Source organism: Lichtheimia ornata (genome assembly GCF_029851405.1).
Source record: "Lichtheimia ornata isolate CBS 291.66 chromosome Unknown scaffold00020, whole genome shotgun sequence".
Taxonomy (NCBI): Eukaryota; Fungi; Mucoromycota; class Mucoromycetes; order Mucorales; family Lichtheimiaceae; genus Lichtheimia; species Lichtheimia ornata.
The window spans coordinates 434,275-462,257 of record NW_026695340.1 but is presented as its reverse complement, the minus strand read 5'-3'; the positions used below and the strand labels follow the sequence as shown (position 1 = coordinate 462,257).

At 43.9% G+C, this 27,983-nt stretch overlaps 11 protein-coding genes across 11 annotated transcripts; 7 read left to right on the top strand and 4 right to left on the bottom strand.

The window, feature by feature from the left end:
• Window positions 1-26: 26 nt before the first annotated feature.
• On the bottom strand, window positions 27-1,580 carry O0I10_005236 (uncharacterized protein; the record flags this gene model as incomplete). Its single annotated transcript, XM_058485283.1, has 12 exons — window positions 27-97; window positions 153-274; window positions 331-398; window positions 455-552; window positions 612-664; window positions 724-838; window positions 898-931; window positions 986-1,131; window positions 1,191-1,269; window positions 1,330-1,359; window positions 1,431-1,484; window positions 1,548-1,580. 12 exons carry the CDS (start codon window positions 1,578-1,580, stop codon window positions 27-29), a joined length of 903 nt encoding a protein of 300 aa, XP_058344110.1.
• Window positions 1,581-2,370: 790 nt separating this feature from the next.
• Window positions 2,371-7,057, top strand: O0I10_005235 (uncharacterized protein; the record flags this gene model as incomplete). Its single annotated transcript, XM_058485282.1, has 9 exons — window positions 2,371-2,729; window positions 2,792-3,435; window positions 3,495-3,653; window positions 3,717-3,802; window positions 3,862-3,935; window positions 3,999-5,666; window positions 5,732-6,266; window positions 6,327-6,616; window positions 6,673-7,057. The coding sequence occupies 9 exons, from the start codon at window positions 2,371-2,373 to the stop codon at window positions 7,055-7,057; spliced, it is 4,200 nt and encodes a 1,399-aa protein (XP_058344109.1).
• A 202-nt stretch (window positions 7,058-7,259) lies between these two features.
• O0I10_005234 (uncharacterized protein) lies at window positions 7,260-7,794 on the top strand (the record flags this gene model as incomplete). Its single annotated transcript, XM_058485281.1, has 4 exons — window positions 7,260-7,325; window positions 7,385-7,491; window positions 7,551-7,606; window positions 7,673-7,794. The coding sequence occupies 4 exons, from the start codon at window positions 7,260-7,262 to the stop codon at window positions 7,792-7,794; spliced, it is 351 nt and encodes a 116-aa protein (XP_058344108.1).
• A 142-nt stretch (window positions 7,795-7,936) lies between these two features.
• On the bottom strand, window positions 7,937-8,691 carry O0I10_005233 (uncharacterized protein; the record flags this gene model as incomplete). Its single annotated transcript, XM_058485280.1, has 5 exons — window positions 7,937-7,995; window positions 8,047-8,143; window positions 8,202-8,322; window positions 8,385-8,449; window positions 8,506-8,691. 5 exons carry the CDS (start codon window positions 8,689-8,691, stop codon window positions 7,937-7,939), a joined length of 528 nt encoding a protein of 175 aa, XP_058344107.1.
• Window positions 8,692-9,412: 721 nt separating this feature from the next.
• Window positions 9,413-10,390, bottom strand: O0I10_005232 (calmodulin; the record flags this gene model as incomplete). Its single annotated transcript, XM_058485279.1, has 6 exons — window positions 9,413-9,424; window positions 9,489-9,586; window positions 9,670-9,785; window positions 9,875-9,942; window positions 10,160-10,312; window positions 10,388-10,390. The coding sequence occupies 6 exons, from the start codon at window positions 10,388-10,390 to the stop codon at window positions 9,413-9,415; spliced, it is 450 nt and encodes a 149-aa protein (XP_058344106.1).
• Window positions 10,391-14,297: 3,907 nt separating this feature from the next.
• On the top strand, window positions 14,298-15,761 carry O0I10_005231 (uncharacterized protein; the record flags this gene model as incomplete). Its single annotated transcript, XM_058485278.1, has 1 exon — window positions 14,298-15,761. The coding sequence occupies one exon, from the start codon at window positions 14,298-14,300 to the stop codon at window positions 15,759-15,761; it is 1,464 nt and encodes a 487-aa protein (XP_058344105.1).
• A 1,324-nt stretch (window positions 15,762-17,085) lies between these two features.
• Window positions 17,086-18,071, bottom strand: O0I10_005230 (uncharacterized protein; the record flags this gene model as incomplete). The annotated part of the gene is made up of 2 exons (XM_058485277.1): window positions 17,086-17,627; window positions 17,693-18,071. The coding sequence occupies 2 exons, from the start codon at window positions 18,069-18,071 to the stop codon at window positions 17,086-17,088; spliced, it is 921 nt and encodes a 306-aa protein (XP_058344104.1).
• Window positions 18,072-20,493: 2,422 nt separating this feature from the next.
• On the top strand, window positions 20,494-22,341 carry O0I10_005229 (uncharacterized protein; the record flags this gene model as incomplete). The annotated part of the gene is made up of 6 exons (XM_058485276.1): window positions 20,494-21,059; window positions 21,189-21,201; window positions 21,295-21,382; window positions 21,441-21,734; window positions 21,808-21,996; window positions 22,061-22,341. The coding sequence occupies 6 exons, from the start codon at window positions 20,494-20,496 to the stop codon at window positions 22,339-22,341; spliced, it is 1,431 nt and encodes a 476-aa protein (XP_058344103.1).
• Window positions 22,342-22,439: 98 nt separating this feature from the next.
• Window positions 22,440-23,671, top strand: O0I10_005228 (uncharacterized protein; the record flags this gene model as incomplete). Its single annotated transcript, XM_058485275.1, has 7 exons — window positions 22,440-22,601; window positions 22,669-22,826; window positions 22,897-23,002; window positions 23,074-23,154; window positions 23,219-23,333; window positions 23,395-23,433; window positions 23,499-23,671. The coding sequence occupies 7 exons, from the start codon at window positions 22,440-22,442 to the stop codon at window positions 23,669-23,671; spliced, it is 834 nt and encodes a 277-aa protein (XP_058344102.1).
• Window positions 23,672-23,846: 175 nt separating this feature from the next.
• O0I10_005227 (uncharacterized protein) lies at window positions 23,847-24,326 on the top strand (the record flags this gene model as incomplete). Its single annotated transcript, XM_058485274.1, has 4 exons — window positions 23,847-23,867; window positions 23,924-24,001; window positions 24,064-24,224; window positions 24,281-24,326. The coding sequence occupies 4 exons, from the start codon at window positions 23,847-23,849 to the stop codon at window positions 24,324-24,326; spliced, it is 306 nt and encodes a 101-aa protein (XP_058344101.1).
• Window positions 24,327-24,971: 645 nt separating this feature from the next.
• O0I10_005226 (uncharacterized protein) lies at window positions 24,972-27,207 on the top strand (the record flags this gene model as incomplete). Its single annotated transcript, XM_058485273.1, has 9 exons — window positions 24,972-24,987; window positions 25,043-25,147; window positions 25,309-25,512; window positions 25,571-25,640; window positions 25,711-26,152; window positions 26,213-26,566; window positions 26,626-26,925; window positions 26,986-27,036; window positions 27,100-27,207. The coding sequence occupies 9 exons, from the start codon at window positions 24,972-24,974 to the stop codon at window positions 27,205-27,207; spliced, it is 1,650 nt and encodes a 549-aa protein (XP_058344100.1).
• Window positions 27,208-27,983: the final 776 nt, after the last annotated feature.

The following is a 27,983-nucleotide window of genomic DNA, read 5'->3' as shown; positions in this document are numbered from 1 at the left end:
GAACGTGATACGAATGACTTCTAAGTTCATTGAGATTGCCTATTCTTTTCAAGCCATGCCGAAACTTGTTCATAGACCGCAAACTGAATGGCACCACCTTTAATGCATGCGTGAGTACTTTTGCTGCTATCACCCTCTTGATCAAATCTTACCAGGAGCAATACGAATCACACGCAACCATGATCCACGGAAGAATGATAAGTATCCTTCATTGCGTGCCATTGATTTCACACAATCCCATGTGCTTCGATAAGGACGGCTATCATCTTGCATTCTTTCACATATGCATGAGTATAAAATGTTGCATTTGATATTCCAAAAGACACAAACCTTGTTTTGACAACATCCGGAGGTGAATTTAATACACCAACCAGCACATTAGCCAAGCCGCCGCTAACCTACCATGATGAACGTATTAGCATCCACAATGTATACGACTCATGGCGGGTGCTACCATATGCTTCCAAGGGGCAAGCGTTTGTTCAGGATCAGGTGATGCTCGCTCAAACATGGCCTTGATCTCAAGGTATCCGTTAAACTTGACAACCAAACCTACAATAAGAAAACAGCATGAGTACTATTATCGTCACTGGATCCATGTCATATCTTACCCCACGATTGTCTTGCCACTGTTGCAAGTAATCCATTATACAATGCTGGAAGGCTTTATCATCCTTGTCAGCGACAAAGCAACATACCTTGTTATAATATTCCCAAACTTACCCTCCTTCCTTTACGATCAATGACGCTGTGTGCAAAAGTCCTCGATACTTGCGTTCATGCGCCTGATTCATTAGGTCCGTTTGCTGTCGCACCTTGATTTGTTCGAGTGGCGTTACTAATAGTAGCAATCCATGTCAATGTATACTGCATGATTTGAATCAAACCTTAACTTACCAAGAGTAACAGCCTGTGTAATGCCCGTGCATATCTGGATTTCCGGTAATCAGTACAATGAGCCCGCTTAGACCATACGTATACTTACGCCTGCCAATCCTGCCGAGCTATGTGATGGTAAAATGGTACCTTCCATTTTTTCAAATAATGGTTTGTAGAGTGCTAGGCCCATGTATTGCAATGACACACGAGGTCCTACGATACATAACACAGGGATCGTGCCTCGGTAGAGTGCTATAAGAAGGAGATCCTATCAATATTATATCCTATTGGTGATCAAAATCAATCCATACCTGCGAACCCTTCCTCCTTGATGACTTGTTGAAACGCCTTGAAAATGCCGTTTTGGTAATGGGATGCAACACGTAAAGACTACAAGAAAAATAAGCCTCCATTTCATCATAGCCCATATACACACGTGTTGTATAGTACCTGAAAGCGTGTCTTGATCACATCCGTTGGCTAGCACCCGGGAATACCCTTCATAGGTGAGTACAAGCTTCAAAGTTGAGGTGTGAGGAGAAGTCATTTACCTGCATTACAAGCAACTCGGCCGTACCAGCCACAGCACCTGCCAGCGTCGAGTTCTACAATGAAGCAACATGTCAATGGCATTGCATGAGGTGTCATGGCGACGGCATTCAGCATACCAGCACACTCTTTTTGGGTTGTGAGTTTGACATAAGGAAGAGGTAGATAAATGCAGAGAGATCGGAGAGCAAGTTCAGGCACCGGCAGCTTGAATTGGATTGGCCTACAAGATTGAATCATGATGATCATCACTCTACATTGGTCCACTGCTTTATGCTTGTTGCTTTACCCATCACTCGAGATAAAAACTAACATTGATCATACATGACCATTACAAGGTCGATAGGTAAATGGGGTTGATTGACTCGAAGCTTTATGAGAGTAGAAAAGTGCCACTTTTTCAATGGTCAAGAAGCAGCTTGAGATTAAAGTAGGAATAAACCTCATTGATAATGCTAGATTGATAAATGGTTATTGGGAATGCCATCTTGAGTACGAAAAGTACAATGACACACTTAATAAAGAAAGCTGAATGGAGCACTAAAAATCAAAAAGGACCAAAACCACCAAAAGAAGGGGTTAAAAGAAACCGCGACAAGTAATGCAGCATTGTCATAAGGGTGATACAAAGGTGTGGTGTCAGTGGGGATAGCCTTCTTTGTATACGATATTGAATTAGTGGGGCCAGGTTGATGTTATAGAGCCATCTTTAATGATCTTTCTAGTAACCAAGCATCTATCTATCACGTGTTGCTATCTATTCACTATGGTTATATATCAAGTATCCACGTGAGACGTGCATAGCGATCGACTGGAGGAAGGAAATTCTGACTTGAAATGCAGAGCCAGCATCGGCCCCACTCATGTTGCCGCCTTTTCTTTTCGTTGCTCTCTCGCTTGCACCAAGCTTATCGACGCCTTTTGCCCAACGTTCTATTTTCGATGGTCAACATTTTCAAACTAGTCAAAGATAACAATGTAGACCAAATTCGCGAATACACACAAGCAACGTCCACCGGCATTGCAACACGACCCTCTCCCACCATCACCACTACCTTAATTCAAGATCGACCGCAGCAACAGCAACAACCACAACCAAACAACTCTAAACACCACCACCACCACCATCACAAACTACTACAACGTCAAGTTAACCTCAACAAACGATCGATAAGAGGAAGAACAGCTCTCCATTGTGCAGCGTCATGGAACAGAATTGCGATTACAAAGTTACTTTTGGACTGTCCATGGGTGAATATCAATATCCAAGATCGCGAGAATGGATGGACAGCTTTGCACAGGTATGTGTGTATGCGTATAGGGTTTGGTAGTATAAGTGCACTAACGCATTGTTGCATTACAGGGCGTGCTATACCGGGAATGTGGAAATTGCACTGATGCTCTTACAACATCCAGATATCGATCTCAACATCAAAGATTACGAAGGCATTCGACCGCTAGAGCTATTGACAGTATCATTGGGCAATATGAAACGACTGGAACGTAATCTTCTTCATGACAATGACAATTCAACAACAACAAGGGATGAAGCAGATGATGATTTGCATGATTCAATACTACGATCAAACAAGGAACCAATCCTTTCTGGAGGAACTGATTTATACACATGGGGAAGCAACACCAACTATGTCTTGGGTCATCCAGATTCTGAAAGTCGAACCTTTCCAGAACGTGTCTCTCTTCAATTGGAGTCGCAACACATACCCCACATCATGCGTCGCCCATCCGTTTTGATCGAACGTGTCCACATGTCAAAGTATCACACAGCAGTGCTTACAAGCGAACCACGCAACAATCTTTTACTCTGTGGATTCGGCCATGGAGGTCGTCTTGGCAACGGCAAAAAGGAGGACACCCAATTGATACCAACACCATTGCAGTGGCCTGAACGTATCACTGCCGTTGCCCTAGGTCGCGATCACACCATCGCAATCACTGAGAATGGAAATGTAATTACGTTTGGAAGCAATGAGAATGGTCAACTCGGTACGTTGTTGGGATGGATGCATGCGTCATTATCATGGCTAATAGCGTGTTTCTTTTAGGCTACGAGAGCGATGAAAAGTACCAGCTCTTCCCTCGAAAGGTGCAATCTCCATTACTCAAGAAATTAGCAATCATTGGTGCAGCAGCGTCTTCCGTACACTCTGTGGTGTATACAGCATATGAGGTCTTTACCTTTGGATATAATCAAGGACAGCTAGGTATGGTCTCAAAGGAATTAAAGGATGGGTTGACAATTGGTTGACATGGATACGGCTTGATAGGGTATCATGCATCTGGTGATGATTTACGTCAAGTATTGCCGAGAAAAGTTGCATTCAGTACACGTATCAAAGATGTGAAGGCCAATGTATGTGATTTATTGATGGCAACAAGGGTGATCAAATGAAAGCTGACATTTGATTTTAGGATCATGCAACAGCAGTATTATTTGAGACACATGAGATCTCTCTTTTATGTAACTATGGCCAACAAAGGATTATGTAAGTGATGTGTTACCTTGGGAATTAAGGAATGGGATGGCTGATATGTGTGGTTGATAATAGATTACCTACGGACCGTTTTCCTTCCAGTATCCAAGTTCATCATTCGGCAGCCCATTATCCTGTAAGGCTTATCACGGGTGTTGATGACTATCTTGGTGCGATATCCAATAATGGCGAGGTCTATGTGTGGACTTGCAAAGGCAACACGGGTGGTGGTTCACGTCAGCAGCAGCTGGATAAGAATCGAGTCAAAGCCAAGCATGTTACAATTTCATCACCAAAGCGTGTATGGCTATTGAAGAAACCATACCTTTCAGCGACAGATGCGAGCCTTGGACATCATGGTGCACTCATTGTATCGACCCTTTGTGGACAAGTGTTTGTGGGAAAGGCTGGCAAGGATGGACAATACAAGTTCAACATCATACCCAATCTACAAAGGTGTATACGCGTTTGTGCTAGTCCCAGCGGCGCCTTTTCAGGGATTCGATCCGAGGTTGAAGTGGATGATATTACAACAACGCCATCAACATTGATATCCGATATTAAAACGAGTTTACCACACATCATCGCTGCCGAACGATTGGATCGAGATATCAAACGTATCACGAACGAATACAATCAAAAGGTGGATGATTTGATGCGACGAGTTGATGATAGCAGTGACGAGGTGGATAAGGATACCAATGCTATGGAGCGACAAAAGGCACACGATTTATTTGAGGATGAATTAAGAAATGCCGTGGATAGCGCATGGGAATACGCTGAACAACTTGCTGTCAGAGATACAACATTGGATGCCGTGATCGTTCTTTCTGGTGATGGAAATCGAAAGCTCTATTGCCATCAATGCATCCTTGCCTGCCGTAGTCGATTCTTTTCTCGGTTATTCGAAACGAGTGGAAATTTTCATCATCCTGCATTGTCGATTGCTCGTCACGACAAACGCATTGAAATACGACTGATGAAAGATTACAGCATGGCAGCATTCCATCTTCTCTTTGACTATTTATACACGGACGTTTATATGCATCCAATGAGTGCCTATTACAATACTCCAAATCTTGCACGATGCAGCAACAACTCAGCTTCTCCAGCGGTAGTAGGAAAGGACCTTGCAGCACTCGCCTCCTTATTTGAACTCGACGAGCTGCATGATTCGGCAATACATTCATTTAGCAACGTACCTCGCCCAACGCTCACTTTGGATCTTTTGAGACTATTCGAAGAAGAAGGAAAAGGAGGATCCCAACCCAACGTATGTCTGGATCTCAAAGATGGTGAAAAAGTGCTATGTCATGAAATGATTATAAGGCAACGTTGTGGATTCTTTGGTGCTTTGTTCGAGCCTGGATCAATTTGGATGCAATCCCGACGACAGCAACAAACATCCTATTTGCATGTGAATATGACCCATGTCTCAAAGGAAGTAGCAGTGCCATTCTTGCGATATTTATATGGTGACCTGGACGAGATGCAGCTATTCGGTGATATATGCAAAGAGACCGCCGATGCCATGATGCGATTCCTGGTGGAGGTGTTATGTCTCGCGGATGAACTTTTATTGGATCGATTAAAATCGATTTGTGAACGTGCTTTATTACGGTTCATTGGTTTACGTTCAGTGCCCTCATTGCTCGAAGCATCAGATATCTTTATGGCGGACGCTCTCAAGCATGCATGTTTACAATTCATCACTGCCAATGTGGATGTACTCATGGCCACTGGGTAAGTAAACACGTCATTAGGATTTGACAAGAAAAGACTAAGAGAACAATGGATTGCTTGCTTAGCATGATGGATCACTTGGAGTCAAAGCTCATTCGGGATATTGAAAAGCATGTTCGATCGTGTCAAGCGGATGAGATGCCATTTATTCGACAAGCCAACATGATTGAGCCAGCAGCAACAACAAGACAAGATGAGTACGATCCTGAGTTTTCGGACTCACTCTACACGCAATCACTTGAAGATCAGCCCATCATTTCAAATTATGCAGAGACGCTCGTCACGATCATGCCTGAGATTGCAACAAGCAGTACTTCCAAGAGTGATGATGATGTGGATGGAGGTGTATTCCGAATGGATGAAGAAGATCAGCAGCATTCACCACCGCCACCTATCAAGGAGCAACGTAAAAAGAAGCAGCCATCGCAGCGAGAAAAGAAAGGCAAACGTGTCGCCTTGGAGGTCTCTACGGCGGAGGTTGGAACAAGTAGACCTGGATGGGCTATTGCATCTGATTCGGTTGAGAACAAGAGATCGTTGCGTGAGATTATGGAAGAACAACCTGATCTTTCATCCACACCTCCTTCCTCACTTGGAAAGGTAAATCAAAAGTTGTATTCAATGATGACACCTATATGCTTATTTATCTTTATTTGCTAGTCACCACCTGTTTATATTCCCAAAAAGCTTTCTCAAAAGGAACGCCGGAAACTTCAGCAGCAACAACAACAACAAGAAATGGCAGCAGCATTAGCATCCAGTCCAAAGCCAGTATGGGGAAAAGTAGTTGCTCCTCTTACAACGCCCCCACCCGAGTCTTTATCTTGTTTTCCCGCAATGAATGAACCTACACCCAGCTCTGGAGATGCAACGTCGGTTAACGAGACCGCCGCCGCCGCCGTTGGGGAAGAAACAAGTCCTAATGATGGTACATCGAAAGGAATGAAAATGTAGGTATAGATGCGCCATCGTTTATCATTTACAGTGATACTGATCGAACTATTAGTTACATATCAAAAGAAGAGCTCATGCAGCAAACAGAACGGCCTGGATCCAGAGATCAAGATTCAAGCAAAGATGAGACCCTGTTTGATCCAATACGCAGCTTAGGACCTTCCTTTTCCCTGGCACCCATCCGGCGACAACGAGGAAATAGCAAGACAAGTCATTGGTCCAACCAGCAAGGTGGTGAGTCATCTTCTAGTTCATTTCAGGCTATCCAGAAGCAACAAGAATTGGAAGACTTGTGGATCAAGGGAAAACAATCAAGGAAGAGCCTTATTAGAATCCAAAGTGAGGAGCGTGCCATTGAAAGTCTCAAGCAGTTTTATGTACAGACATTGGATGCTTTGAGTGGTGAATGGGTAGATGTTCATAGGCTAGACGAATAGAAGCATATCTGTTGTATATACTTATAAGACAACCTTTATTGGATCATATGACTATCGTGGGTTGTAGAAGGACTATGGAGGAGTAGGCAGTTTATTGGCTGCTCGAATACCAAACTGACACCAAAGATGACATTAAATGAGGACGCTGCCGGGGAACCAAGTTGGATTTCCTTTATTCTATACCTCTACACATACACTTATCATGTCTCAAACGTTGCCTCTCGAAAAGAAGCAATTACGTGCTTGCCTTTTGTGCTCATTGGTCAAGGTAACAAAGAACGATGCCGATCAAAAAAGAAACCAGCCTTATAGATTCCTGTCTCTTAGAATGCGTCACAATTCCGAGCGAACGGTTGCGAGAATTGCGAGGAACTATTGCGAATGCGAGGACGAACAGATCGAGTGCAAGAATGTACAAGCAATAAGTTTGAAGGGTAACTCGCATGCGTGGAATTGGATATTACGTACGGAGAACTGATCGATAGCTTTGTAGAGTCATTGCTCTGATGCAGCCTCATGAGAGTTGGGTGGCAAGATGGCAACGTGTTGGTAAGGAAACCAGATAGCAACAAGGAGGGAAGATATTCAACACTGCATGTATGTATGTATGAGTAGACAAGTTCACAAGAGGTGTATACGCCATTCGAGTATATGGACGGATACCAGAAGATATTGAAGATGACTTAGAGCGACGAGGTGTTATCTACAGACCCAGGGATGGTAGCGTTAGGGATTAGATGTATCACACACACATACTCTCTTTCTCTCATTTCTTATTCATCATCATCATCATCCTCTCTTTTCCATTCAAGTTTTATCATCACTCGTTATAAAGATGGTCGTCATTATATCCTTTGTATTTGTAATGGCATTTTATATTCATGCTTGGATGGCTTTAAGGTATTCAGCACGATAAGGGTTATCATCTGCAGAGGGACCTATTGTAATTGCATGAGTTAAGCGGACGATATATGTGTGGATCTACTTACGATTGAGAGCAGTCCAAAGAGGTTCATCCTTGAAAAGACGCAAGGCCTTGATATAGTTGTTGCTGTCAGTGGTGAATCGATGATAGATACCAGCAGGCTATATAACGGATGTCAATACGATAGGATAGACAATGATGTGTGTGTTCAATACATACCAACACCAACATATCACCCTTCTCGACAGCAATGCGCACCCACACATCTTGCTGATCACGGACATCAAAGTAACCTGTACCATCGAGAACAAAGCGGATTTCCTCATCCTCATGAAGATGTCTAATTCACAAAAAGTGAGTAAAGGGTTTCCTAGGATACGCCCGCATCCATGGATACATTACTCGGCAAAGAACATCTTGACTTTTTCCTCATAAACTTCACCCATAGACTCAGGAGACACTACAATCTAGCATATCCACATGTTAAATAAAGAGCAAAATACCAACTACCATGATAACACACTTGGTCGCGGTTCTTGTATTGGCGTTCGAGTGCAAGTTTATCGAGACGTTCAGTGGCATCGGGACCGTCAAATCGCCAGTAAAGGACGCCAATGCGAGAGAGATCGTCGATTGACTTTTCAATGCCAGTGTCGTGGGGTGCACGCTGGTCTGCAGTATCGGCAGTATCGTAAACGTAAGCTCTCATATTGTTTTAAAGAGTGGGGAGAAAAAGAGATTACAGGTGACTTGGTGCAGCAGCCAGTGGACTTGAAGAATGATGAGCATTTGTGTTACACAAATCGCCTACAACACGACTTGCATATGCCAACAACCCCTCTCATGATTGATTCCTTCCATTTTATACAGGGAATGCCTTGTCAAGCAAGGCACATGGAATGATGGGTGGAATACAGTAAGTGGTTTTTGTGGTATTAAGCAGTGGACGTTATCGATAACGAATCATATGAATGTTACATCATGCCCCTTCACAGCAAAGGCTCCATTTGATCAAGGTAGACGCCCTTTGTGGTGCTTAGCCATCACACTTACAAGACACAGATGATGATTACCATGCATTCTTAACCATCTCCTACAGCAGCACAAGCCCAAGGTATACCACCAATACAGCTTCATCAAGCACACGAAGCAATTAGGAATAGCAATAGTGTTATGAGGAACCCTTCCAAATACATATTCATAATTTGCCGTGTGGTGCGTATATAGAGAAAGTGTCAATCATGTCAGCCACACGCAGCTCTTGTATCACACAACCCAACCAAAACAAAAGCCCACACTAGTACAAGTCGCGCCACAATATCCGTGGTTTTCAATTTGTTGATACAAATATCATGTATTTTAGTTGGAGTATATGAAAAGGTAAATGGGGGGCCCGAGGGGATGTGTGTACTTGTCTTGTGTGTGTTTATCTACTTGGACATCTAAAAGAAGAAGGTGGTTGGTTTAGTGTGTCTATGCATCTCAAGTTAAACTTCATCTACTTACCATCATCTTGACAAATTCCTCGTAGTTGATTTGACCATCTTGGTCGACATCAGCCTCACGGATCATTTCATCAACCTCCTCCTCGGAAAGCTTTTCACCTAAGGTCGATAATAGATAGATGGATGAGGATGATGAGGAACATGGTGTTGCCATGGTAACCAAGATTAAATAAAAAACTTACCCAACGAAGTCATGACATGACGCAACTCGGCGGCCGAAATGTAGCCGTTGCCATCCTTATCGAAGACCTTGAAAGCCTCTTGGATTTCTTCTTGGGAGTCTGTATCCTTCATCTTTCTATTGCCCCCCAGCCCAACGATAACATCCAATGTCAGATATATGTCCCGCAGCTGGTGTCATCCAATCCAATTCCGCCCTCGCATTACCTTGCGATCATGGTAAGAAACTCGCTAAAGTCAATGGTACCGTTACCATCGCTATCGACCTCGTTGACCTAGAATCATTGATAAAAGAGAAGATGAATGAATGAATACAATGTTTATTGTGAACCCTTGACAACCTCATCCATTACACCACCACCCTTTTCTAAACCCAACACAACCCCTTTGAGACACACGAGAAAAGCATACACTTCTCCGTGGTCTTGGCGTTCTCCCTTGTCACCTCCTCCTCCTCCTCCTCCTCCTCTCCCTGTTGTTGTTGCAACATACCATATCCTGAAGCTCGGCCTCGGTGGGGTTCAAGTTGAGAGAACGCATAACAGTGCCAAGTTCCTTGGTGGTAATGCTACCGTCACCGTCCTTGTCAAAGAGAGTGAAAGCTTCCTTGAACTCTGCAATTTGCTCTTCGGTAAGTTGGTCAGCCTAAGAAAGAAAGTCAAAGCGAGTGAGCAATGGGGTGCATGAGACTGGAATGACGAACATCTCGAGGCTACTTACCATGGATGATGTGCTAAAGATGGAATAAGAAAGAAAAAGTACAAAGGAGTCGGAACGGGTTGCACGTAAGGTTTTAGGAAATTGCTGCTTATACGTCACTATCTGATCCGCTGTGAGTGGAGGAGGATGTGTGAGAGAGTGAGAGTGAGAGAGAGAGCGCGCGCGCGGTAGTTGTAATAGATCACCACCACCACCACCCAACCCAACCTGTTCACCATACACACTCCCATGCGTGATATAGCACGTGCCTTAACTTTTTTTTACTGCTAATGAAAATGACATCCATGGTTAAGGTTCAATTCATTGTTTCAACACAACAACAACAACAACACAACATGATTCCTTCTCACCACCGCTGCTGCTTTCTTTCCTTATCCCATTCCCCATCATCAATGCCATATGAAGAGCCCGTCGTCGTGCGTTCAACCTGTTCATGTCGACATGGGTTGCTATTCGTGTAGTCTTGGCATGCTGCATGTGCTACAATGATCGGTCAGGCAAACAAAAAAGGACATGTCCGACAATGACAAGTATCCGTCATGATCAGTATTCTTATTACATACATCAATAGCAACAGCTGTCATGATCCCTAGAGTGCATACATGCATAATGGCAACTCGTGTTTCACATCCATGTATCGATATGCGTATGATTGCTGCGCCTCGCCTATCTCAAACCATAATACTACAATGATGTACAAGGAGTAGAGAAGCAATGATCATCTTTTTTATTCACCCCCACGCGATCAGCACCACAATCCTCGGGTGGAAAAAATAAAGAATGAGCCAACGTCGTCCTACCCAAGGAGGCAAAAAAAGTGGGGTTGGGTACGTGCGTTATGGTATATGAGCTATCATCATTGTCCTCTATTTTAACCCCCACATGAACATACACTGCTATACTCATGATCTTTTACCACCCGCTATACCTATGTTGATCCTTCCATATTCGCTCACTTTTTTTATACACTATATCATCCATGGATGTACTCCATCATCGAGAGGGACAAAAGGGGAAGCACAAGAGGGAGCACATACACACACACACACACACGGCAATCGATTCCGGGAACCGGTGTAATTCTTTTTTTACTCCTTTTAACTTTTTAGCATGCACGGGTTAACCACCACTTATATGCATCATCATCAAGTGAAGAAGAAATGCGCCAGTATGGGAGAAGGGTGAGCCCCAAGGAGTAGAAGGAGGAGGAGGAGGAGGCGTGCTAATGCTGCTACTTTGTTATTCCTGGGATTTGTTTCTTTGTTTTTTCTAGGTGCTTCAACGGCAAATGAAAACTAGGGGTAGGTAAATCCCATCACACCTATGCAAATCGAGGTATAGCCCGCCCACTATACACCAATGATCTCACATACACATATGAGCAGCACCAATGATCACTTGCTGCTGCTTGGAATAATGTTACTACCACGGTCTCGAACACACGTGGAAGCATGGGCCCCACATGTAGTAATGGTGATGATGGTGGATGAAATGCAAACCAGCATACGTGTGTATCTATATGTATCCTAGGCAACTTGCATATACACCATCATCGATGATAGACGCCATCTTTAAAGATCAATGTCTCACAGCAGTTAATAATAAATTGCAGATAATGTGCCAAATCAGCAAGAGCAACAATGATAAATGCACGTACACAAGGACATGTGTTACAGGGTCCAAGGGATTCTTCCTGGTAACCAAGCCCGACTCTCCTTCCCCCCTTTTAAAAATGACAAACGACTCGCAAGATACAGGTATTGGAGGGGTTATAGTAATTGAGGAGTAAGATTTTTCTTGCAAGAGCAAAAAGAAGAGAGGGAGATGATAACTTCATACCGGCTACCTGATGTTAATAGGAGGTAATAGCAATTTGAAGAGCTTTCCCGGAGATTATCCACATAGAAGGGGTCAAGTAAAGATGTACATTCACTAATGCACCTTACTCCACTCGAATTATACTAACACCGGGGAAGCAAAAAGAAATGCGGGAAATCACTCAAATGTGTGTATGCCTATCTTGCCCTCTCTTTCTCTCTCTCTCTCTCTCTACCTCCACAACCTTACCCCTTGTCCCTTTCATACTCCTTTTCTTCAGATGATGGATCGCCTGCTGTGAGCCTCCTAAACAGTAATCAAAAACGGAGCAATCGAAAAAAGTCATTTTGTATAAGGTTTGAAAAATGAGACACATCACACATGGAGTCTCCATTGCATAGTGTAGATATACGTCATAATGCAAAAGTACAAGGAAGAAATGGTTCGCACGATGGGTTATCTTCTCGTATACAATAACGACCAACAATGGCTGTTGGCTATTCGACATAGTCATCCGTTTCCATGGTAACACCGAAGGGGACATTTTACCCTTATGTAGTGGGAAAGCTTATCTTTTGGTGTGTGCGAGCTGGAATCATCTAAAAACATGACCGTGCGTGTGTCGCTTGATGCTAAGCACACGAAGACACGCACATGCAATCCTAGATAAACCATCATAAATGTCGCAAATAAAGGCATAGATTTTCATTTTGATTGCTAATCATAGTGGTATGTCAACTTCTTCATGTTGCCTATACATCAAAGGTGATGGCTCTTTTATCGGGAAGCTTCATTAAATCATTCATTTTGGGCACGTTAATAATCTAGCAAAGTACAGAATACGAGCCATTGTAAAGTTAAGACACCTCGACGGGATGCTATAGGGATGGATGGTACTAAGGGGGTAATCCTAGAAAGAAAAAAAAGTGAGATCTAGGGGGTGAAGAAAAAAGGAGATGGTTTTCTCGCTCACAGGGGAAAGGAGATGTTGGGGGAGAGAAAGAAAAAGGACAAGGGCATATAGCGTCCTCTCCTGACCACGGGGAAATGACCATAGTATAGAAGCATGGTGTATGTGTATACTTGCGCGTAAAAGATTGTACCTATAGCCGCATGAAGGAGAGGACAACAGCAGAGAAACATACCCGTAATTATGAAGTACTGCACCTTTTCATCCCTTTGATCATGTTTTTAGAAACGCGCCCGAGAAAAAGGGGAGAGGAAATTGATCGAAGAGAGAGAGAGAGAGCTCTATGAGTATTGCTGCAGGAGACTAATGGATGTTATGATCCTGATGCAGCTGGTTGGTGGTGATAGCGGGCTCGCCTATATTCTTGCATGTGATGAATAGGGTAAAATAGACCAATTGATATTGAATCTATACACATAATACAATGAAATCAAGAGCTGCGGGTATATGTAGTCGAATTACGCAGCCAAAGTTAAGAGCAAGAGCATTCAATTGGAACTTGAAAAAGAGGGGGACAAGATGCTATTTCGTCAGTTTTGTGTAAAAGGGGGAGGAGGAGGTATTATCATACACTAGCAGTGTGCTACAAGCGCGCATTCAGTGTAAAGTGACGAATCTGCATTGGCTGCAGGCCAATCTAGGAGGGATACTGCGTACCGGGTGAGAGCAAAACCAAGCTACTGTGTTCGAGATACACGCTCACACACACTCGTTTTCGTATTTTACCGAGAATTCAATGACCCACTTTGTTGCTGTCATTATTATGCCACTGTTTTTTGTGAGGGTAATATGACCATATATAGACAACCAGCACATTGGGGGTATCAAAAGGAACAACTGTGTGTGACGATCCTGTCAACACAGGCCAAAAGGTTCCTGCAGGTGAAAGGGAAAAGGGACACAAAGCAGGCCTACCCACATTTACCACACGCACATCCACACCTACCACCACACACACTTATGCACAGGATGCGTGCTAGCTGTTTGCTGTGCTGCTCTAATTCATTTGTATATAAAGGTAGCGAGTCATTTTGGTCTCCCCCATCATTTTTCTTTTCGCGTTCCTTTGTCCTTGAGCCCTAATCCCTCCACACCTTTTTTCTTTCGCCCCTTTTACCTCCAATGGATTCCACTGGCAACACCTACTGTTACGAACCACGACGATCGAGCACCTTTTCTTTGCCGCCTCCACCAAGACAACATGCCAACCCCGCCGATTCTGATCAAGTGCTCTCACCACCATTGACACCTTCCATCACACCATCTATTACTACCTTGTCAGCTAATCATCATTTCAAATCAAAATTCCCTTCTGATCATCCTCTTGCATACCAACCATCCTCCGCTGTTCATCCTACATCATCATCACCCAATCGGCTTCTTGTTAATGATCCTATCGATCGGCGTTCATCAGCATGTTCAGCCATGTCCTTGGATGAATTCAATCGTCAATATTGGGATACCAATCGCATGGTCAAGGAAAATCGTTCATTCTCATTCTCTGATCGCATGCCATCTCGTCGCCAACCAAGCAAACAAAACAAGCATGTGTGTAACTACCCACATTGTGGATGGAGTTTTAAGCGATACGAGCACTTGAAACGTCATATGTTGGTGCACACTGGTGAACGTCCACATGCTTGCCCCTACCCAGGATGTGGCAAGCGTTTTAGCCGATCTGACAACTTTCATGCACATTATCGTACGCATACCAAAAAAGCTCTTGAGCAGCAAAAGGGTACCTCAACAGCACCTGGCAATGTTGCTGTGCCTCCTCCTCCTTCTTCATCCGATACGAGTGCACCACCAACACAAACCTTTCTTCCTCCACCACCAAGCTTTGATAGCTTTCATCATCCACATCATCACCCACATCATCGCATGGATCAACAACAACAGCATCAAGATACCCATCACTATCTCATGTCTCGTTCTTCATCAACAACCAATGGCCAGGCGCCTCCTCAAGTACCTGCTTTTCATCATCATCGTCAATCGTATGGTCCTATGGAAGGTGCACCACCACCACCACCCACGGCTCCTAATAGTGCTGCTGATAATATGATGCCACCACCACCACCCTCATCATCATCACCTTCTTCTTCCTCTGATGATGAAAAGCAGCACATTTGCACACATCCGGATTGCCATCGACGGTTCAAGCGATTGGAACATCTCAAGCGACACATGCGTATCCATACCTTAGAACGACCTTTCCAATGTACATATGCTGGATGCCAAAAGTCGTTTTCTCGATCCGATAATCTCACTCAACATTTAAAGACGCATGAACGACGTGAATCAAGATACCAAGAACATCGACCTTATCCATCACCCTATCATCATCCTCAGCAACAACGTCCACAAACACCCAATGAGTCCATGTCCTTTGTCGATTTCATGCGACCTGGTGGCCATCATCATCAACAACAACAACCACAACACCATCCAACATCGTCATCATCATCACAGCATCATCATCCTGGTGCTCCTCCTCCTGCTGCTGCTCCTCCATCCACTTCATCCTCCATGCAACACATGCTGAGCTGGCATCCTGGTGACGCCGCCGGCAGTGTAGGATGCTAGAGAAAATACAATCATTATCCATACAGTCTTCTTCCCTCCTCATCATTTGCTCTTTTCGTTTGCTTTTACACTCGTAATATAATGTGCGCTTTTGCTTTCGTGTCAATAAAAATTTCCCATTGAGATAAGATACAAAGTAGTTTTTGCAAGAATCTTAACCTTGAGTCTATTGCTGATCAATTCCCACACACACACACACCTTGACTCTCCCCCGCTTCATCAATGCACATCATCCATTTTTGTGTTACCTCAAGACAATGAAATTGATCGGGCCCCTTTCCGAGAGAGTCTTTACTCCCTAAAGCAGTGCTCTTGTCGTTGTCAAAAAAAAAGAGGTGTACCTCTCGTAATGTTACACCCCCTTCTTTCACCTCCCCATTGGCCCTAGCATCATACCAGTAATATCTTAAGGACGATCGTCACCCAACATAGTAATAGGTCGTCGTTGGATGCTCGATCATTAGAATTCCCTTTTTGTCCATCAACAACTTGTCATATGAATAAGCCTATCTGAGAGCAGTACATGTACTTGCCACTACGACGTATGATACGTACGCCATTTTCATTCTCCATCAGTGTCTCAAAATGAAAACGAAAAGCAACGTTCGATAGCCATCATCGTATCGAATGGTGCTGCTTCCCTCTTTCTCTTCTCCCTTTTTCCTAGCGTCATCTTCCTACCTCCTTCGTACTGGATACAAGCATCATCTCACTGATCATTTCCAAGTAGGGATCGATGATCATCAACATTCATCCCAGCTTTGATCTCTTGTTGTTGCTAAAAGGAAGGAGATCGGCAATGGCGGTCGTGTCCATAGTGCCGCTCTTATCGTACCTCTATCATCTTTTTGCCTCCCTCTTTTTTAACAATCCCCCATAATAACATCATCACAAGACGTGTGTTGACATTGTATGTCTAATTTGGATTGCCCATATGCCAAAATGATGTGCATTCAAAACCAACTCTGGTCCTAGTAGTGTTTTGATAAAGTTGCAGGGAAGCGTGGATGACAGGCATGACCAGCCACAGGGTTGAGAGTTGGTGGTGGAGAAAGGATAGGAGACACGTGCGGCTTATTATGGTGCCATAAAGGGTGAAGAGAAGGATGCCTGTAACCTGGCAACAACAACCATGATTCCAACAAGAGCATGTTGTAGTCTAATGAAAAATTGGTGTATAGCGTTTATGACTTGAATGATTCTTCTCTAATTTATATTTACATAGTATGAGGGCGGTGTGAGTCTAATAAAAGGTTGATCAAGGTATATAAAAATGTACAAAAAAATGAATGCAAATGCCATGTTGTTGTAGTAGTTGTAGGATCTATCGGATATACGCATGCTGGTGATGGGGCGATTTTGTATGACGCTTCATGTCGTGTTTGCGTGCAAAGCGTTTGCCACAAAGAGGACAAGGGAAATTCTTTGGGCGATGTGGGTCATGGGTAAGAATGTGCTCTTTCATGTTATTGGCCCTATTGCTTGTGTGTGTGCAATAGGGGCAATGGTGTAAGCGTGGCCGGCGACGATGACTTGATGCTGTTGCTGTTGTTGTTGTAGGCTTGTTATCACCGACATCTTCATGGAGGATCATCCAATCATCAGAGCAAACGGATGTTGCTGTTGCTGTGATATCAATGGCAGCCGACGTAGTAGATGTACAAGTTGTAGTAGTAGCATCATTACTAGTGGTAGTAGGGATGGTGATGGGGATAGGGGTATCATTATTGTATGGACCATCTTGAAGTTGATGATGTTGTTGTTGTTGCCAACATAAAGGAGTGGATGTTGATTCTGAAGCAGCCGTGATGGGTTGTTGAACGACTATGGATGATGACGGAAAGTAGGACAATGACGGATGGCAATCTACGGAAGAGACGTAACACGGATTAGCCACGTGCGTTTTGCATCACCTTGCACAACAAACTTACCATAGCAAGAACTACTGCAGCTACCTTCGCTGCTCGACAACACGGGCGACAACACGCATGCGTTGTCATCTACATAATGCTGCTGCTGCATGGGGTAGTGTTCCATATGACCAGCAATGGTATTGGCCTTTGGATATTCGGGAATCATGATAGGTGCTGTTGATGATGGGCATTCTAGTGGCGATCCATTGACCCAAGGTTGTTGTTGTGGTGATGGTCCTTGCTGACAGTAGCTGCCAAAAGAGGCGGCGTTGTTATTGTTGTTGACCGTGTTAGTGGTGGTGGTAGGTACAATAGCAGGGGGTGATGGTGATGGTGATGCAAAGGTGGTGTCTGCAAAGAGAATGTCATCCAAAAGTACATCAAAGGGAAGTGCCATTCGTGATAACGTAGTGCACGTTTATGTGTATGAGAAAAGAAAGGGTGTGGGTAGTAGTAGTAGAAGTAGCAGGGAATAAGAATGCGTAGATGAGATGCATTGAAAGTAGTGAGTTGTTGTTTTTTATAGTGTGGGGATGCATCTGGCTTTCAAAAGCCGGCCATTGACCAAAACGAGTACAAGAAGAGATAGAGAAAAGGGGATAAGGAAGGAAGGGGGGATGACGGCAGGGAGCAAAAGTAGAACAAGAGAGAGAGTGTGTGTGTGTGGTGGGGGTACACAAATCTCGCGTGCGTTTGAGTTGATGGGCCATACCATATTACCACCCGCCAAAATGCCTCACACAAAAAGAAAGGTCCCAGATCTCAATTCACACTTTTGGTATATGCGTGTGGTGTGTCTCAAAAGTCATGCAGCATAACACCGACATCATCATCATTACCGCTTCAAGCTTAAAGTGCCCATTGACCTTCTTTCATAGGAAAAATCTTTACTCGCTTCCTCCCAATCAAGAATGTAAGTAGCAACGTGCTCTACCCATACATGGCATCGCGTGGCTCTCCGTACCTGATAGGGGAAATCCCTAATTAAGGGCATCATCCTATGTCTTTTAGCCATGCTCTCTTATCATTCTCATTCCCCTTGTCATCAACGTGTTGGTCACTTACGCACAAACAAAGACACACGGCAGTGGTGGCATCATCCACGCGACCTGATTTTGTGTTGTCTGGAAAGGGCAAGGGACCCGGTTGTTGTTTTTTGTTTACAAGTCTCGGATGCACGCAAGTGTGTGTGTATGTGTGCGTGTGTGATGTATGTGCGTTATGTCGTGACACATGTCTTTATTTAGCAGTGTGCGTCACAGCGCAGGTGCGTGTGTGTGTGTGGTCAAAGGCAACAGGCAATACATGCAGGTAAAGGCTGTGTTACTCGACAAGGGACGACGCCCACATACCAGCACATAGCATTTTGTGTGTGTCCAATTTGTGGATATGTGTGAACGCTTGCCAAAACAACTACAGCATCTATATGTACTCCTTTTGAGTATACTCCTTATTGTTGTACCAAGGGCCATTTTCATGGATTGAAAGACACGCAAATGGGAAAGAAAGAAAAGCGAAGGTATTACCCATATCCAAATAGGCTGGTACACAAGACATACAAGAGGGAGACGGCTTAGTAGGAATCGCCCGCCACATGACAAGTGCCATTTCCGCTTTTATCCGTTGGGTGAGCATACTTTCCCGCTCTCGGGGATCATCAAAGTACATATCAAATATGCATATCAAACATTGTAATAGCTTGAGAATGACCACCATAATGGATCATCATTATTGGTAAACAACCCAGGAACCATTTTGTTGGGAATGCGTGTGAGGGAATCAAATGGATGGAAAAGAACCAAGCATGGTAACTCGAGGGAAATTGTGAGTGAGGGGAACAAAGGGTGAAAAGGAGGAAGATGATGGGCATATGGTGAAGAGTAGTAGTAGTTGTATAGATGCATCATCACGTATACGCCATGTCAACGACCTTGTTGCATCATGATGATGAGCCAATCCATTGACAACTTGCCATTGATCGGTGTTGTAGTAGTAGGCATATTCGGATGCACCCGATCGTTGATGTCGATCCAAAAAGCATGTTGATTTTTACAAGCATTTGCAAAACGTGGAGCACGTGGCAATGTGGCTGCTCCCTTAACACGCGACGCACGTGGGGAGAAAGGACAAGGGGGAAGCTTTTTTTTTGGGTTGAAAAAGATGCATTTTGGATGAAACAGGAGGAGGAGGGTAAACTCGAAATTGCACTCCTGGTTATGAACGAGGAGAATGATGCTTGTTCACTTTGACCACTTTTTTTTCTCTCCCCCACAACAATCCTTATATGTGATGCTGCAATGGTGATTGCCAAACCAGTAAATTGCTCTCGCGTTTATCACCATGTTGAAAATGGGCCATGTTGAAGGCGATGATGATGACCACAAGTAGTACATGTCAGCTGTCCACAGTCATCAGTCAATATTGCAACACTATTATCCAGAGTTTTGGTATGACAGAGCAAGAGCGTAAATGAACAGAGTTAAGAAAGACATCCGCGGAATAGCACACGGACCCTTGCCGATCCGGCATATGATGCACTCTTGCCTTGCAGGTTGCACAATGCTGAACATGTGGTTTGTGTGTTTTTGTTTTGTGATGTGGGAATGAGAAAAGAGGCTCTTTGTTGATGTGGGGATATTTCTGCTGATTGGCTTGCTGATGGGAATTGCTGGTTTTCAACATCATGTGTTCCTTTTGCTCTTGCTGGGAAAAAGAGGGCATATCATATCACTTTGTTGGCTTTAGAGATTACGCCTCTTTTTTATTTCTTTCTCCTCTCCAACTTTCTTTTGCTTCTCTTTTCTTTTGCTTGGATTGAGATGGGCAATCAACTCGCTAAACAACAAGATTCACAAAAGAAATACAGGCTTGTCAACATCTCACGTTCACGTTCCATCATCAACGATCATCGTAGCAACAATGGCAGCAGTAGTAGCAGCAGCAGCACACCTACTCCGGTACGACACCAAGTTGTCATTTCGGATAGCACATCAAAGACGATCCCTCTTTTATCCTCATCATCCACTCGACGTCGTATGCGACAACATACATCTCATAGCCAGCGATACGATACCCATAGCCTATCATCATTGAACACGAGCGATGACGAACCTGGTACACCTACAGCAGCAGCTGCCAACAACCAACAGCAGCCTCTTAATTCATTAGACGCATCTACTACTACAACATCCTCTTTGGTGGATGGCTGGCCATCCAATTACCATATGAATCCTTCCACCATGATTGTCTTTGACTCGGCTATTGCATCAGCAGAGAGTGCAGCAGAAGATAACCGAAAACGACGGGATAGTGCGGGCACAGCAGTAACACAAACGAAAAAGAACACCCAACTCTACGAGTATGGTGAAGAAAAAGAATACAATAGGTATGTAAGCTGCGCCTCTTTACCCTATCGCCACCGTATTCGATCCCCCAGACTCCCCTTTTTTTCCCTTGCACATAAAAGGGGCAAGCACGAAACTCATATCCCATCCTATGGTTGTGTCCTCTATAGACAATTACGGCAGGTTAGATCGGGAATGAGATGAAAATACAACCGTAAACGGAATAGTCGGGACGATCTCACTCACTTTTATGATTGGATCTTTCATTGAACACAGCATTACGTCCTCAAGCGCGTATTTGGTGGCAATGCCCATGTTTCCTTAGATGGTGTACATGATGTATTAGAATGTGCCTGCGGGACAGGTAAGCAAATGATCCCCTTTATTACATGAAAGACCTTTCTGATTTGGAAGATTTGAAGGCTTATGGGCTTTTGAGATGGCTCAAGTGCTTGCACCGCAAAGTCGCATTATCGGTATCGACCTTGTTCCCCCCACCAATGAACGTTCAGGTTTACCAACACAAAGTATTCCCGCCAACGTTACCTATAAACGCGGTGATATTCTTGCCCCGCTTGAATTTGCGGATCAGCAATTCGATTACATCTACCAGCGTGATGTAGCCCATGTTGTACCCAAGAAACATTGGCCATCCTTGATTCGAGAATTTCATCGTGTTTTAAGACCTGGTGGAAAACTGGAGCTAGTAGAATATGGTAAGCATGATGGGTGGGTTGTGGATATTTTGGGATGTGTGACACAAACTTCAGTCTACGGCTGCTGCTACAGATATGCTCTTCAAAAATCCTGGCCCCGTGCTTGCGTTAGTCAATGAATGGTACAAGCTCGCTGCAGCCACCATTGGTGTAGATCCCAACTATGCTGATTCATTGGATGGATACCTGAAAGAAGCTGGCTTTGATGATATTGATATTCAAGTCTATGACATCCCCATTGGAGAATGGCCTTCTAATCCAGGTATGTAAAATGAAGGATGACATTTATGTATCATTGAATTCTTTCATTCATGGTTCTTTATTAGTTCAACGACAATATGGGTTCCTATACAAAGAACAAATGAAGAGTTTATTCAAATCCATGAAGCGGTGGTGGCTCTCCGAACTCCAAGTATCCGAAGTTGAATATGATCGTGTGTGCTTGGCAGCTTTGGATGAGTTTGAGGATTATCGTTGCATAGCCAAATGGAAGATCATTACTGCCAAGAAGAAAGAAGCTGTTGTGGTTGCTGATCTTCAAGTAGGCGGTGGTGGCGGCGTCGTCGAGGGCGGGGCTTTAGACGATGTTATAAATAAATACGATTAAGTCCATTGTCTTTCTGGTGTAATCGATCTTTAAGTCTTTTTTTCTTCCCTCTCTTTCACGCAAACATACCCCAACCCCCACTCCCTCCCTCTTTTTGAATGATTTCATTTGCTTCCATTTGCGAGTGGCTCGATCTTACAACACTCCAATATCACTGGCAGGTGGTGGTGATCTCAGCTCTTTTGTGCAGTATTCTCTTTGAAGTATCGCAATCATTATCACCGCTTCTCTTTCCGAAAGCCTTCCAGCATTTCAAAGGCGTGAGTGATTGATATGAACCTCCTTATACACTATGCCAAGTACTCATCGCTCCTTAAAACAACCCAGTATACTCCAACCAACTGGCACATTCACGTTGTCTCAACACTCCATGCTGTCATTATCACGATCGGCTCACTCGTAATCTTGTCCGATGGCAATCTCTCACAAAACCGGGTTTTCGGATATAGCCCATTCGCTGCCAACATCTATTCGATATCATGCGGGTAGGTAGAAAAGACAACTGTACTCCAAGAAGGATAAGGGAAAAGGATTGACTCAGGGCATGTACAACAGGTACTTTGTGTGGGACGTAATTACGGCCATCTTGTATATCAAAAACCAAGGCGTCAGTATGGTGTGCCATGGTGTGGCTGCTTTCCTTGTCCTCTTTCTTTCTTATGTAAGTAGGCCATGTTAATCATCTATGGATCCTTTTATTTACCGTGTTGGCTCCTTTTTTACTATGTACAGCGTCCCTTTATCAATTACTACGGAGCAGTATTCTTGTTGTACGAAGCTAGTACCCCATTCTTGAACTTCAATTGGTTTATGGTTTGTTTCAGCTTTCTCTTTCCCTTTTGCTCATTGGAATGCTCATGGATGATGATATTTGCAGGATAAGCTTGGTTGGACCGGGAGCAAGGCACAACTCGTGAATGGCATCTTCCTTATCTCAATCTTCTTTTTGGCTCGTATCGTTTTTGGATTCTACATGAGCTATTGGTTATGGGGTGAGTATCAAGGTCTCAATAAGGAAAGGCAAATACTCATCATTTGGGTGTGGAATGATAGTTGACATTTGTGCTGTCAAGGATTTGGTACCTCTACGATGTAAGTTTGATGACAAAGGATCCCTATGTTGTGCAACGTATTGATTATGGCGACCTTTTATGAAGATTGGATCGTGTATTTTGCAGCCAATGCAATGACCAGCTTCCTCAATGTATACTGGTTTGGCTTGATGATTCGATCTCTACGCAAACGGTTCGATTCCGATGCAAGCACCACCACCAACAACAACATCAACAACAGGAACCTTGATTCAGCAGCAGCAGCAAACAAGGTGTAGATGAAGCAAAAAGATACCAGATAGACGTATATACAATATTACTGCATGTCCATTTAATCATATAATACTACATTGCATTTGACTTTTTACAACAACATGTCGATCTCTTATCCGTCAATTGGTGTAACGTGTCGCAATGCACGCACTAGACCTTGACTGACAACAATTTTTGGGGATGCACGTGGATACGAGTTGCGTGGAGCGCGTGCGGCGTTTCTCATGTCTGTGCCATTGGATTTGGAACTATTCCAGACACTCGAGTCCCGAGCAAACGACTTGTCAAGTAACCTTAGCAATGTGATCCAACGGCTGCAAACGCAGATGAGACAAGTACTGAATTGGAACATGCGGCCTTATTTTCCATCTCATGGCTCATCTTGGACTTGTTGCAGATGTCATCGTCCACCGCCGAGTCTAGTGAAATATACAAGCAGTCGATACAGAAGCTCTCTGAGGAAGTCAACGACTGCACAGGAAAAACAGTGGAATTGATTACACAGTGTGATGAACTTGATAAGGATTTAGCCCAACTGCATACGCTTTCAAAGCAAATGTAAGTACGTACTTGCTTCATCCACGTGACATTGTATTCATGCAAAAAATGATCAGTAAATCCATCGACAAGGCCTTGGATCAATTGCAGAGAGCGATTTGAGGATTGAACATCTTGAAGGTCGATACACGGCGCTCTATTCTTGACGTAGTTTGTGGTATACAGTATCAGTTTCATGCTTCAGTCAGCCAACTTAACAATGATGCATACGTCGATCTCAGAATAAAATGTGATGTCAACTTCATAATCGCCCATCTCTTCACGTTTTGATCACCTGCAGTCGGCTGGCATGAATGCTAGGGAGGGGGAGATTGATCATGGAGAGAGTGTTTTGTTGGTTGCTATAGGCAACGGCATTTGTAACGTTTTCATAAGAATGTATCCTTTATCCACCACAGCCCATATCCCACAACAAGCATTAAAGTAAAGATGTTGAATTTCTAAGAGTGAGAGAAGCCCAATCTGATTTATGGAATACAAAGAGCTAATCAAAGGGGTGGGTGATTTTACAGGTATGAATCAGGTTGATGGGTTCAATATGAATCGTTTTATTTCAGTCAAAGGGTGTGTGATAACAATGAAACAAGAGCAACAAGTGTCATTTGCTTGAAAAGGCTGAGCGAATGGGAGGACGCAGTTCACCGCGTCACGGATGAAGATTGGTTGTTCTTGTATAATTCAAGCTCGGTTTCAACTCTTTACCCACCTATTCTTTTCCTTTTTCTTGCTGGTCGCTACAATCAAGACATGTGGAAGCCAACAGGTAATATTGAATCCTATTCAGCACCGATCGCCCTTGATTGACTCCTTTTTTGCAGGCACAAATGTTATACCACTAGGTACAAAGCGACGATTTGGTGAATCCGAAGACGGCTCAGCAGCAGGCGAATACGAAGCAACACCACCATCCGCTCCTGAATCAGGTACATTGAGTGACAGAGTTCAATCGGTGGGACTTGTGGAGATCAGTGCACAGCTTGGATCATGTGGATGTGGCCATTGGGAAGGAGGGGTGTGGTGGTTATGGAGTATGGGGTTTGACCAAGCTACTGGATATGTGTTTAACATCATTATTCATTGATAGACCGTTCCGATGTCAATGGGAATACTTCTCAAGATGCCACTCCAAAGGCTAGCACACCAGCACAACCACCGTTCCCCAATGGTGAAGGACGACGCAAACGAGAACGACGTAGTCGATGGGGTGATGAAACCAAAAAAGTCAACATCCCTGGTATGCCAACATCATTGCCAAAGTTAAACCAACAACAAGCCGACAATTATGTTTGTAAGTACGAGAATTGTGTAAATCAAGTGAATGGCTTGCTCATATAATGTTCTTTTAGTGCAAATCCGTTTGGAGGAGATCAATCGAAAGCTTCGTATAGGTGATGTAGTACCTGCTGAAAGGGATAGGTATGTGTATAGCTTTTTTGGGGGATGAGTGGATCATCAAAGAGATATTGACGATACATGTAAATAATAGATCACCATCGCCCGAACCAGTATACAACTCTGAAGGCAAGCGTGTCAATACTCGTGAGCAACGTTATCGAAAGAAGCTTGAAGATGAGCGTCACCGATTGGTTGAACAAGCCGTCAAATCGATTCCCAATTTCAGACCACCAGCTGATTACAAACGACCCTCTCGTATCCATGAGAAAGTGTATATCCCAGCCAAAGAGTTCCCCGAGATCAACTTTATCGGCCAGCTTATCGGTCCTCGTGGTAATACGTTGAAGGGTATGGAATCCGAGTCGGGTGCCAAGATCAGTATTCGTGGACGAGGATCGGTCAAGGAAGGAAAAGCGAGAACAGATGCAGCAAGCAATTCAGCACAAGAAGAGGATTTGCATTGTTTGGTCATGGCTGATTCTGAAGATAAGGTCAAAAAGGCTGTCAAGCTGATTGAAAAGATCATTGAAACTGTAAGTATGAGACATGAGCGGTATAACAGTAGTGGGATTCATGCTTTTTTTATGTTATAGTCTGCCACACTTCCCGAAGGTCAAAACGAGTTGAAGCGCAATCAATTACGTGAATTAGCAGCATTGAACGGCACATTGCGTGATGATGAGAATCAAACATGTATCAACTGTGGTGGTGTCGGTCATCGACGTTACGAATGCCCTGAACGACAAAACTACACCAATGCATTGACATGTCGTATTTGTGGTGGTCGTGGACATACAGCACGTGATTGTTTGCATCGTAACGATCCTGAATTCATGGCACAAGCACAAGAACGTGAACAACATCTTGACAGCGAATACATGAACCTCATGGCCGAATTGGGTGAAAAAGTACCTGAAAACGGTGGTGCTGGTGGTGATCGAAGACAGGTAGGTGCTTTCGGAAAATACTTTAGAGTAGCAAAAATGCTAATATCTTGTTTATATAGTTTGCTGGTGAAAAGAGTGCACCTTGGCAACGTCCAGCAAATACAGGCGGCTTACCACCATGGCAACAACAGCGTGATCAAGGTTCAGCACCTCCTCCACCTACATCATCAGGGTCGGCACCTGCTCCTTGGGCAAAACAAAATTATGGACCACCACCAGGTGGCAATGCATATGGACCTCCTCCTGGAGGCTATTATCAAGGTTATGGCGGTTATGGCGGCTACGGCGGATATGGTGGATATCAAGGTTATGATCAACAACCACCACCGCCTCCTCCCCCACCAGGTTCTGCACCATGGGTAAGTAGTTCATTTATATACTTTTGATTCCTTTTTGGGTATTCATGTTTCGTTGTATAGCAACAGGCTGCTCCACCACCACCACCTCCACCGCCACCAAGTGATGGATACGTAAGTGACAAAAAGATGTCAATGTCTATGATCATGGAGTTAATCAACCCTTATCATTTATAGGATGCTGTTCCTCCACCTCCACCTCCACCACCATCGGATGAACCAGCTCCTCCACCACCACCGCCTTCAGCACCCGCTCCACCACCGCCACCACCACCAGAGGAGTAGAGAGAGAGAAATAGCGAATGTTTCGTTGTGTGTTTTCATTGTCATGTGAATACTAAATATATAACTTGTGTCGTTTTATAATTGCTGTTGTCAATGTAAAGGATTTCTTCATTATGCAAATGTTTGTGCAACAATGCAACCTGGCAATTTGTGTGCTTGCGTCAGGTTAGAAAGGAGAAGCAGATTTGCCTTCCGCTTTTACACACACGATGGATTCCCGTTCCATGAGCATGTTGGTGGTCCTTTCACTTGTTATTATACGGGTATACTACTCGTATCTTGTTGCTCTCGATTCATTTACTTGCATAAGCAATCATATCATAGCAAGGTTGTATCAAGCTTTGAATGGCACAGATGATGGAAAAGGAGGAAAAAGGGGTGTGTGTGTGATACAAATGACTCGCACCCCTGTGTGCTGCTGCTATCTTTTATACCAAGCTTCCAACAATACCTGCACCTTTCCAGGGTTGCATGAATGAACCATAGTGTCGATCGTCTCTTTAGCTTTACAATCACTATCAACTCAAACTCCTACAACCCATCATGATGCTTTTGAGGTGACGATGTACATCCAGGAACGGTGGTAGGTGGTGAGAAGCAATATATCATTCACGGGACAAGAATGGATGAGATCAGCAGCCCATGCAAGCAATGACCGCCAATCAAAATGTGATTGGTTTGAACCTTTGCTAAAATTGGATGCAGCAGCAATTTGTGTTGATTCCTCCCTCTTCTTTCTCTTCTCTTTTTTTTTCCCCCTCTCCTCTTGTTCTTTT